Source organism: Myotis myotis, unplaced genomic scaffold (genome assembly GCF_014108235.1).
Source record: "Myotis myotis isolate mMyoMyo1 unplaced genomic scaffold, mMyoMyo1.p scaffold_m19_p_6, whole genome shotgun sequence".
Lineage (NCBI taxonomy): Eukaryota > Metazoa > Chordata > Mammalia > Chiroptera > Vespertilionidae > Myotis > Myotis myotis.
The window spans coordinates 74,125,368-74,137,651 of NW_023416368.1; the positions used below are offsets into that span (position 1 = coordinate 74,125,368).

At 36.5% G+C, this 12,284-nt stretch overlaps 1 protein-coding gene and 1 non-coding gene across 3 annotated transcripts in view; both read right to left on the bottom strand.

The window, feature by feature from the left end:
• Positions 1 to 1,099: 1,099 nt before the first annotated feature.
• Positions 1,100 to 1,202, bottom strand: LOC118659378. The gene has a single exon (XR_004968514.1). It is a non-coding gene; the product is annotated as a U6 spliceosomal RNA (small nuclear RNA).
• Positions 1,203 to 4,526: 3,324 nt separating this feature from the next.
• The window catches only part of MTMR9 (myotubularin related protein 9), a 30,281-nt gene continuing 22,523 nt past the window's right edge, over positions 4,527 to 12,284 (bottom strand). For both annotated transcript variants that reach the window (XM_036313134.1, XM_036313133.1), the window contains 2 exons: positions 12,104 to 12,255; positions 4,527 to 9,326 (listed from right to left, as the gene is read on the bottom strand). In XM_036313134.1, coding sequence (XP_036169027.1) covers positions 9,163 to 9,326; positions 12,104 to 12,255 — 316 coding nt within the window. In that variant the 3' untranslated portion in view covers positions 4,527 to 9,162. The remainder of the gene's footprint in view (positions 9,327 to 12,103; positions 12,256 to 12,284) is intronic.

Below are 12,284 nucleotides of genomic sequence, written 5' to 3' on the forward strand. Positions count from 1 at the left end.
CTTTAAGCCAATTAAACAGAACTCTTTACAAACCAATTCTAATAATATCCTCTGCAAGTAGATATACATTCACATATAAAGAAAAGTGCAACCAGAGATAGTTTTGTGGATTTAAAAAAAATTTATTATTTAATTAAGTCTTTATTGTTTTATGTCACCATATACTGGTACTTGGGGGTTTATTTCTGGGCTCCCTAATCTGTTCCATTGGTTTTATGTCTGTGTTTATGGGAGTGAGTACCATTGTTTTGATTACTGTAGCTTTGAAATATATTGAACCCTGACTGGTACTGGCACATCATTCTTGTTTATTAACTTCTCTGAGTCACTTGTTTTCATTTTTATATACAGCAGAGAGTTTGGTTTTGCTTTGGTATAAGACAATTTGAAGATCTTTTCTTTAAATAAATGAATCAAGCCCATTAACATTTTTTATATGTCTGATGTTTGGTTTTAATTATCACATTGTTTTGTTATATTTACCATGTTTTATATTATATTTACTATACTTTTAAAAAATATATTATTATTGATTTCAGAGAGGAAAGAGAGGGAGATAGGAGCATCAATGATGAGAGAATCATTGATCCGCTGCCTCCTGCACTCCCCCTACTGGGGATTGAGCCGGCAACCCAGGCATGTGCCCCTGACCAGAATCAAACCCGGGACTCTTCAGTCCGAAGGAACAACGCTCTATCCACTGATCCAAACCAGCTAGGGCTACTATACTTCTTTATGCTATTCCTTTGGAGTTTTTATTGTCTTGGATATAAAATGATTTGAATTTTTTCTGGAGATAACTTTATAATACTGTATTTGAAGGTTGCTATAGGCACCTTTGTCCTAACTCAATGTTCTATAATTTGATTTGTTTTACTTAAATGATATCTGACTTTTATTAAATGACAGTCAATAAACTTATTCTATTTTCTCCCTCTTTTCTCTTATTAAAAAATGCATTGTCTCAACTTTGTCTTAGTCTTGGATCTGTAGTTACAATATATTTTAGGCCCTAAGCTATAGTTTTTCCAGTCATCTCCAAATTGGATGAAACTCATCCTTTCACAGATGTCTCAGGAAGCACTCTTTTTTATTATTTTTTAATATGGAATGCTTCACGAATTTGCATGTCATCCTTGTGCAGGGGCCATGCTAATCTTCTCTGTATCTTTCCAATTTTAGTATATTTGCTGCTGAAGCGAGCACAGGAAGCACTCTTAACTGTACCATTACCCAGTTCTTGTATGCTTAAAAACTTTCACAACAGCTTTGATTCTTTATTTTTATTTTAATATATTTTATTGATTTTTTACAGAGAGGAAGGGAGAGGGATAGAGAGTTAGAAACATCAATGAGAGAGAAACATCGATCAGTTGCCTCCTGTACACTCCCTACTGGGGATGTGCCCGCAACCAAGGTACATGCCCTTGACCGGAATCAAACCCGGGACCCTTCAGTCCACAGGCTGACACTCTATCCACTGAGCCAAACCAGTTAGGGCAACAGCTTTGATTCTTAAAGTACAGATTGGCTGAATATAAAATCCTTGGCTAACAGTTTTTCTTTGTATTTCTCAAAAATACTGTTCTCTTTATTGTCTTTCTTTATATGTTGTTGTTGAGAATCTTAATAGCAACCTCACTTTTTTTTTTTTATCCTCACCCAAGGACATGCTTAGAGAGAGGAATGGAGAGAGGCCTAGAGAGAGGAAGAGAGGGGCTGGAGAGAGAGTGAGCGCGAGAGAGAGACGGTGGCCTTCCCCGATGCATCCCAAACAGGAATCCAGCCTGCAGCCCAGGTATGTGCCCTGATCAGGAATCCAACTGGCAACCTTTCGGTGCACTGGATGACGCTCAACAATTGAGCCACTCTGGCCAGGCCCAACCTCACTTTAAGTGACTCTTTTTGCCTAGAGGATGCTTTGAGATTTTTTTTTCTTCATATTTAAAGTCCAAGATATGTCTTGCAATTGACTAATCTGTATCCAATTCCACTCAGACCTTTTATTTCTGGAAACTTTTCTTGGATTATATGTTTAACTGTTCATATTTCGCTTTTCTTCTTCAGGGATTCCAATTATTCATACACTAGAGGCCCGGTGCATGAAATTCATGCATGGGTAGGGTCCCTAGGCTTGGCCAGTGATCAGGGCTGATTTGGGCCTTCTGGCTGCTGGCTGGGGCCTTCCTTCCCTCCGTGCCATTCCCTGGTGGTCAGTGCACATCATAGTGAGCAATCAAACTCCCAATCTCCTGGGCAAACTCCCAAGGGGACAATTTGTATATTAGGCTTTTATATAGAGAGAAGACTGGCTCCTATTTGTGTGTCCTCTATGTTGACCACTTTCTCTCTGACCTTTGTGCTTATTATTTTCACTCTTAGCCTTTCATACTTTTAATGATTTTTCATTTGAATCTAGCTTTCTTTGAGTACCTTAGAATTCATCATTAAGATGACTTTGTGGGGGTTAATGGGAGGATGAGGACACATTTGTAATTCCTTAACCAATAAATTAAAAAAAAAAAAAAAAGATGACTTTGCTTTGTCTGTACTCTTCAAATTCTTTTCTGAGTTCATTTCCCAAGTATCTTCCTGTTTTGTTTTGAGCCTGTTTCTGTTCTGAGTTTTGTAATTTCTCATTTGAGGTGTTTTTTCATATCATGTCTGGAAGTTGTGTTTTTGGTTTTTTTTAATCCTCACCTAAGGATATTTTTCCATTGATTTTTTTTTTTTAGAGAGAGTGGAAGAGAGAGGGAAAGACAGAGAGAAATATTGATGTGGTGTAACACATTGATTGCTTGCCTCCTGCACATGCCCTGACCAGGTCCTGGGCCGGGGAGGAGCCTGCAACTGAGGTACATGCCCTTGATTGGATTCGAACCCGAGACCCTTTGGTCCGCAGGCCGGCTAGGACTGGAAGTTTTGTTTAAAGGCAAATATTCCTTTTGGAATGTATTAGTTTTTTTTTCTTTAAAATTTTTATTGATTTGAGAGAGAGGGAGAAGTTATAGAATCAATGATGAGAGAGAATCATTGATCAAGCTGTCCCTTGCATGACCCCCTACTGGGGATTGAGCCCGCAACCTGGGCATGTGCCCTTGACTGTAATTGAACCTGAGACCCTTCAGTCTGCAGGATGCTCTTTCCATTGAGCCAAACCAGCTAGGGCGGTGGGGGGTTTTTTTTGTTGTTTTTTTTTATGTTTCATTTATTGGGGGACAATTTTTATCAGCTGAAATATTTTCTCCTTTTAATTTTATAGTTTTGTATGATGCCACCTATTTTCTGTTGACTTTGTGCTTTTAAAAAATGTTTGAAATAATTTCAAATTTATAAAAAGTTTTTCCTTTTATAAGTTTTGTAAGTTCTTTAAATAATAAAGACAAGGTATTTTATAGAATGTCCCTCAATTTAAGTTTGCCTGATCTGTCTTCATAATTAGATTCAGATTGGGCTTTTTATTTTTCTGTCTTCGCAAAAATGTGATGCTGTGTTCTCAGTGAATCATATCAGAAGGCACATGATATTGATTTGTCCCATTACTAGTGGTGCTAATTGTGCTTGGACAAGGTGGTATCTACAAGGTTCCTTCACATAAAGTTATTCTTTCCCCTTTGTAATTAATAAGTATTTTATGGAAAAATATTTTGAGACTAGATTCTTTTCCTCACAAGCTTTATCCTACTAGTTTTAACATCCACTGATGGTGACTGCCTAGGTCAATTATTGTGATGATTGCCAAATAGTGACTTTCTAATTTATCATTCTACATTTCATAGTTGACAACCTACTTTGAGTAGCTTTCCTTTACTCTCAATTATTTATTCATAAAAATACATACCGAGTAAACAGTATGTAAATACATACTCCTAATACCTGTGAAGTTCTTAGGTGGAAAGATCATCAAGTCTGCAGCTTGCCCTCAAATGTTTCAGCAAAATAACATACACACACATATATACATACACACGTTAACTCAAAGATGAAAAAATGTAAGTTATTCAATTTAGGTGAACAGTATATGGGAGACCACTGTACTACTTTGCCACTTTTTTTATGGATCTGAATTTTTTAAATAGCAATTTTAATTGAAAACTGCCCCAACCTTCACAAATATTTGAAAAAAATTAGTCAGCCTACAGATTTAATTTACCAGTTTTTGAATATATTCAAATTTTATTCCCGTTGTCTATAGAAATTTAAAACAATAGCATCTGTGCAACACTCCTCTGAGGCAGAACACCACACACAGATCTTACACACTAAGATAACAGTACCACGTTTGACAAGACTATTTCTGGGTTCAGTAAACCAAGCTTGACAAAGCAGCCAACTCAAAATGAATGATTCCAGTTGTAGGACATAGTGAACTTATCACTTAGGGAACATTCTAAATAATATTAAAGTGTTACACAGACTTATGAAAGTTCAGTATTTTTCCCAAAGACTATATAGAGAGGTTCATAATACAGAAACCTGTACATTACAGCACTCTGAGGTTTAGCAAAGCATACGTTACAGACACATTTGCCATACAGTGCAATTTTATTGTATGAGACTTGAATAATAGTGCAGTTAATTCCAAGAGTCACATTCAAATATATCAAGAGTACATTCAAATACCCGCTATTGAAGAAATACATATTCTTTTTTAATAAGTTGTGCAAGTACATTTTTAGTGTAGATGGTGATAGAGCTATAAGGATCCTAAACAACAGAACTTTGAGTGTTTGTGAAGAATAATCTACCTCTCCAAAGATATATGTGCATTTTAAAAGTGAAATAAATGTTTTGGGCAGACAGACAGACACAGGCAGTGTTGTACAACTTGTTTTTATTACAAACCACAAATGTAGTTAATCTATATACTCACAGATGATCAACCAGGATGACTCTAAAAGTAAGTTCTCATCAGGAATTATTTTTCAGGACAAAGTAGTGTCTACAGTGAGCCCCACTATCTTTAACTAAATTAAGCACAAGCTAGAGTTCCACAGTGTCATTCAAAAATAGGACCTTGGGTTTCGTGGAGAGAATATAGATAAAAAGTCCAGATTTTCTACAACCTAATCATAGAGTTTCAGAGGGTCTCTTTTGGGCTGTTGGTTTAAAGGAAGCTGATGCTATGGGCACTACATTATAAAGACTGAGTGAAGGTAAAAGCAGTTTTATTCATTAAAACAAAATTTAGAAAACTGATATTGTCAGAAAATTAGCATTTCATATCATCTGAGAATAAATAATAATGGTGAAATCAGTCTTAATTTTTTTCAGTTAGGATGGTGAATTAACATAAAAACACTATTTGGTAATAACTTAGGATATCAGCTCTGGGAAGGGAGGGAAGACCTGACATGCTAAGGAATAATAAATAACTCATCTATATTGCCTTGAGGTATAACATAAACCCGGATCAGATGTACTGAATGACTTCATTTTCTGGTAAATTTCATAGCTGCCAGAACAGAGGATCAACTATTAAAAAATTGCTCAGTTTTGGTCCAAGAAATAACTTTCTGATAAAGAGTGCTCATAATACCCTCATACACTTTTCACCCATTAAATCTGGATATGGATAAATACCAAAACTTTTCTCAGGTTAAGATCTTACAATAAGTGAACCTGATAACCCAGTTAATACTGACAATTAAAATAGCTAATCCTGAAACCAGATTAACTACAAGACTTATATCTTTAAGCAGATTTTTAAAATGCAGCAAAATGTCCCTCGTTTTCACTTCAGGAGACAATCACTGGTTAAATGTTTTCCATGATATTGATTTTTTATTTCATATAAATACTAACTGAATCAAAGGCTATAATCTCACTAAATTTCATCCTTTACAATGAAAAACAATGACACATCACCTCTTAAATCAGCGTTCAGTGTCAAAGAAAAGATTTTTAAATTCCCCAATGGGATCTGAAATGACTGTTTACTGTCTTCTAAAACTTCCCTAAAAATCACTTTAAAATCTTGTTTCAATGGCTTAATTTTTCTTAGAAATTAAACACATTTATAAGTTGTTTAAACCTGTTAGATTTTAATTTCTGCTTGTTTTCTTCCCATTAAATAAAATCAAAATGAAAAATTTTGACCAAACAATTAATTGCCAAAAAGTCTAATCAGTGAAAGTTTCAGCATTTTTATATTATCAACCATGTTTTTCTGATTTAAAAAAATTAATTAATTTAAATATAAAGATCTTTGTATGCTGACAGGAATGATAGCAATCCTTTGTATTTTTAAGATCTTTGTGGGGAGTACTTTTTGCATCCCAAAAATGTAAACCAGCAGCCTTCACTACAAATAATGCAGAAGATGCCTAATATATAAGAACTCGTTTATCTCACTTGATTTTTATTGACTCGTATGGGCCAATTTGCTTGCTCACTATTTCTGCCATCATTCTCTTCATTAAAGATTTTAAAGCCACATTTCTCAAAGACAATTGTCCAAACATAACGTTTTACAAGTATCTTCTAAAAAGTATATCTATTGTACGGTATTCTTCTTATCCAACGGATGGGTAACTTATTAGTATTACTAACAACCCTCTTCGCTATATTTTTAATGCACTTGTTTTTGACAGAATTCTTGAGTTTGGGAAAACCTTAATATTCACATAATTAGATGACTCCTTTGAAAGTGCACTCCTTTACACCAAAGTTTGTTTTTACAAGCTATAATCAGAACTGTGATTTGGACAGTCTATATCTACAAAAGCCTAAGCGACTGTCTTAACGTTCAACTGTCCGACCAGAAGCTATGACCGCAATGACCACTAGGGGGCAGACGCTCAACACAGGAGCTGCTGAGCTGCGGTGACTTGGCAGCTGCAGTTCTTGGGTGACACACCTGGAACCAGAGAGGAGGGAGACTGATTCTGGGACGCATCACTAAAGAACTGCCCTCTGGCAATCCGGGACCCCTTCGGGGATATTGGAGAGCTGTTTTTGGCCCAATCCCTGCAGGCCAGCCAAGGGACCCCACCTGTGCACTAATCCATGCACCGGGTCTCTAGTCTCTAATTATAAATTAATACTAAAATGCAAACTTGTCCAAACAGCTTAAGACTGCTGTCTCAATAAAAGAAATAAAACGAAATTAAAACACTATGCTATTGTACTCTGGCTCACACATAAAATATGCATCACGAAGGTGGGTATAAATTAATGGCATACAATTTCTTCATGACCAAACTTAATAAAAACTCCACCTAAAAGTTAAAACCCATAGAAGCCATATGGCCAATCAATAACACTAGTGGGGGGCCACTTATTAAAAAATTACTAAAAAAAGAGAAATGTCTAGGTTTTCCTATGGGTCCATTAACAGAGAAGGGGTACCTTCTTCATATGTAGTCTTGGGACAAATTAGGAGAAAACAAAAAAGTCAACTGCCTGAATAAAGCAGCAAGCAATTTTGAGCGGCCATAAAAAAGCTAGGGTGTTTCCTCTTTTAAAAAAGATAGACATTTCACACAACACAGAGGTATATATAACAGGATAGTACACCTCCTTTGTTCCTTGCCTTAGCCTTTTGGTGAGGGCTTTAATGCCCGAGATTCACAACTATAGCCAAGAAAATAAGTTGAGAACAAAACGGAGTTGATAGGAGAAGGCAGGCACATTTACCAAAAGAGAGTTCTGACTATGGATTGTTGTCCAGACTTTTGCTGCAAGTCTGAGGAGACAGAAAAAAGATAAAACTTGGGGAACTGGGGATACAACGAATTTGTCACTTTCTAAAGCTGAATGTGGCCAGAGATTCTGATAGAGCCCATTTATAAAAATTGTATTTTTAGCTCAATACATAGCTCTAAAGCAGGGTTCAGACTTGGTATGTTTTACACTGAAATGGTTATATGTAGATGGGGTAGAAATGGTATTAATGATTATTTTTCAACTATCTTTTTAAAGAATAACGGGAATTGACAGTATTTGTTAAAATGGGCAATTCCACAAAACAGAAATGTACATGGAAAGCACTGAATTGCAAACTTTGAGTTTCGGGCATGAACTAGCACAGCGTAAGTTTAGTTATCACTTTTCCTATAACATTGAAACATTTCAATCTGAAGTTTAAAACATAGCTGCATCATGTTCATAATCTTTCACCTCCACTTAAATTACATTTGCCTAACATATAATGGACAAATCAGCAGAGCCCAGATACATTTTCAAAGGCTCACACCACCATGAAAGTTGTAATTTTAGTATTCGTAAACACTTAGAATACTTAAAAATAAAACATACACATATATACATAAACCAGTGCAATGAGAATGTCAGACAAGGGCAGTGTATCTCTGGTTTAAGGAAACCATATTTGTAGCTTAATTATAACAAATGAACATCGATTATAAATGATGGTTCAATGTTACATCCAGCATCTGATACATATTTAATATGTATGATAAAAACCTGAAAAACCAATTCAACAGTAACAATACCATATCAGTAACAAATTCCTACTTTATTTCTATATTGCACATACTTTTACTGTCTACTGTTAAATTTACTTCTTAAGGTAAATAGCAGAGGACTATAGCTGTTGCCCTTGTAAAAATAATTGACCTTGAATAAATATTCAGAATTTCCTCTCCTGACAAACCAGAGTGAGATTGAGTTCATCTTTGTTATTCAAAACTATTTTAAAGAGAATGGCAAAGGTATTGGAAATGGCATGTTAAACGTAACATTCTTGGTTTATCTACCATTTCAGTTTTGAAAAATATTTATATTTTCAAAGTGTTTAAGCGTCTGATCCTTTTTTTAAATTAATATATCCCCTAAAGAGATTAGTCATAACCTTGACGGTCTGAAGCTCTGTTTGGAAAGTAGACACAGAAAGCTTATGATGAAATGGTGCATAACACTAATGGTATTACATAGGTCACCTGGTTCACAGAGAATAAAATAAAGTAACTAGCACCTCCTTCCTGCTCCCAAAGTAAAAAGGCCTAAGAGGCCACATGAAACATGTGTAATTATAGTAAACTGCATTCATAAAGTATTGAGAAATCCATTAGATTAGAGGGTTCTCACATCTAAAGCCTTAAGTTCAAGGCTACTATGTAAAAGTGAGCTGAAGATCAAAAGGAGAGAGAGGTGGGATACGGGTGTGGGAAGGTTCTTACACAGGAGTGGGGACACCTTTCAGGGACTCTCCTGCACCCCATCCTTAGTCTCCAGTTCTGCCAACTGCCTCCTAAGGAGATTTACTTTTGCTTGTAATTCCTTATTGTATTCAATGATGTTAACCATTTCTTCATATGCTTCATCCAAATACTTGGAGGATCTGTTCCAACGCAGGAAAATACCTATTGAGTCCAGGAAAGGAAAACAGAAGGGAGAAAGATACATACAATGGATTAACACTAAAGGTGTGGATAATATATAATTCCATGTATTAATTTTTTCTTTTTTTCACAGTTCACATCTATGTTTTATTATACTCTAAAATACACAGGAACTCAAGCTACTAAAATAACACAATTGAATAGAGTATTCAAGAAATCACTATTTCTATATACATGCTCAATTCTTCACCACCCCAAACACAAAATTACGAAATAGATCAAAGTATTGTTCTCTAATATATTCAGGAAAACAAGCTGATAATTTACAATGGCATAAACTTTCCATTTTCATAATGGAAATCTTTCCCCCCATAATTACAGAACTTTATTCAGACCTGTGAGACCTTCTACATGTGTGAAATCACTTTTGCTGGAAACATAAGTTACAGTAAAAGCAGAACCACACAAATTTGTTATTTAAATCCTAAATTTCATCTCTCTCTCTTTCTCTCTCTCTCCCTCTCTCTCTCTCTCTCTCTTTCACTAAACAGGCAGCCTTTCAATTATACAGGCAATTGATTCTTTCCCCAAATAAAAATTATCATTTTATTGTTGACTAAAGGAGACATTTTCTCTCCTCTACACAGACCTATGTTAACTATATCATCTCAAATTAATGGCTTAAATAGATCAAAGTAAGGACGAACAAAAACTTTCTAAGTTGGCAACACGTCAGTGGGTGGCAGGTTTACAAATGTTTTATGGTTCATTAAAATATACTCCATAAACAAAACTCCAAACTGCCATGGGCCCTAAAGAGTCTTTCTTTTTTAAAAAAATGTTTTTATTATTTTCAGGAAGGGAGAGGGAGAGAGGGATACAAGCATCAATGATGAGAGAGAATCACTGATTAACTGCCTCCTGCATGCCCCATACGGGGAACTGAGCCCACAACCTGGGCATGTGCCCTGATCAGAAATTGATCTGTGATCTCCTAGTTCATGGGTTGATGCTCAACCACTAAGCCATACTGGCCAGGCAAGAGTCTTTCTGTATATGTCCAAACGCTACTCTCTATCAGAAAGGTAGAAACAAGATTGACTGACTTGCGTTGATTTTTCCACATATATGAGCCTATTTTTAAAATCCTGTTCTTCAGTACAAGAATTACTTAATATTAATGGTTAACTATGATGTAAATGTACACAGCAGAGAGAGATAATAAGAGCAGTCTCATGATACACTCCATATACGTACTATGAGCAGATTTTATGTAACACAGAATTTCTTCCAGTTCTAAGCTGCGGAGACACTAAACACATAGGGAAACTCTATTCTTAACAGAGTGATGGGAATTCATTCACATGCTAGTAACAGCAAAGATTTCCTCCTATCACTTAATTCCTAAACTCTCAATAAGGTTTGGTAAAAACTAGTTTAGGTCATCCAACTCCCAAATTTGGCTTTTCTCCCAAGTAAGCTTGTCTCTCATTTCAGTTATTAAGCATGACAGTGGCTTTAGGTAAACTGTCCCAGACGTCTTAAACAAGAAGTACAGCTGAAATCTCCCATTGGAGAGATCACTTATCCTGCACCGGTGACCACCTCCAACAATCAGGAGAGTAAGCAAAGAGAAGCTCTGAGCAGCCTCAACTTCCCAACGCACTAACGCTCAGGCTTAGAGAACCCCGAGACATTCTGAGGCCATTTCCCCACAGTTCTGACGAGGAGACACCCCGACAGATAAGATTAGAAGCACAAGCTGAGGAGGAAGAAGGCAGCTCTTGAAGATGTGCTAAGAACAACCAAGATGTGAAAGCAGGTGTCCAGAGAAGTAACAGAAACAGACTTGATCTCAAGCTGAGAGAGCCAAGCAATCTGAGATCCTTGGACACATACAGAGGGCAAACTGCTCTCCACACATGAATTGTCCTTGAGAGCATATCAGAACATGGTAGAACAACCAACATTTATGGAAATTCAGTTCAATTTACCAAACAGCTGCCATCCTTGTGTATACGCCTGATGCTGTTTTACTACAAAGATGAATAAAGATAACCTTCAAAAAATGATTAAAAATAAATTAAATGGTATACTTCAGTCTTTCTTTAATGAATGGCTAACATATTTTAGATAAATTTTGGCTATTTAAAAAAAACAACAACAGGCTTTGGTATTTAAGAAGACAAGCTTTAGGAGTCTGAAAAATTAATGTAGGTGAAACACCTCCTTTAGAATAGATTTGAAAATTAAGCACGGACTATTGTTCCACATGAGCAATGCACTGATGGATGGCACTGGTATGTGTACGGTGTAAACCCTAACTAGAACGGCTAGCTCATTCCCCCTTCAGTAGCATTTAACAGAAGAGCCTACCCTAATGACTGCTTAAGAAAGGAAACCGAAACCATCTCCTAGGAGCTTACAATTTATTCCTGTCCTAACTGTCTAGCAACTTTTCTTATACAAAAAGTTACTTTCCCTCATTTCCATTAGGATGGATTCTACAGGGGCGTGAGGGTGTGGGGTGTGGAACCCAAAAGGAAAGTAACAACTCTTGGCAAGGATGTGAAAAAATTAAAACCCCTGTGCACTGCTGGAGGGATTTTAAAGAAGTGCAACCGTTATGGAAAACAGTGTGAAGGCTCTTCAAAAAGTACTGAGAAAAAAATACACACAGGACTGAGAGTGAGGCCCACCTTACCATCTTCAAATATCAACACCCGCCTGTCCTCACAGGCAGCTTAAAGCTCATCCCTGACTAATGACAGAAAGTTTGCCAAGGATGCGCGGCTCACCCTCCCAGAGCTGCAGACTCTGCGGAGCCACCGAAGGCCAGATGACAAGGCTGTTGGCTTCGAAGAGAGGGTTCGTGACTTTACTCAGCTCGCTGGGCCGATTGACCCACGACCACAGAGACATCGTTTTCTGCTGTAGCTTCAACTTACATCTGATCAAGAAAAAAAATTGCCATGAGAG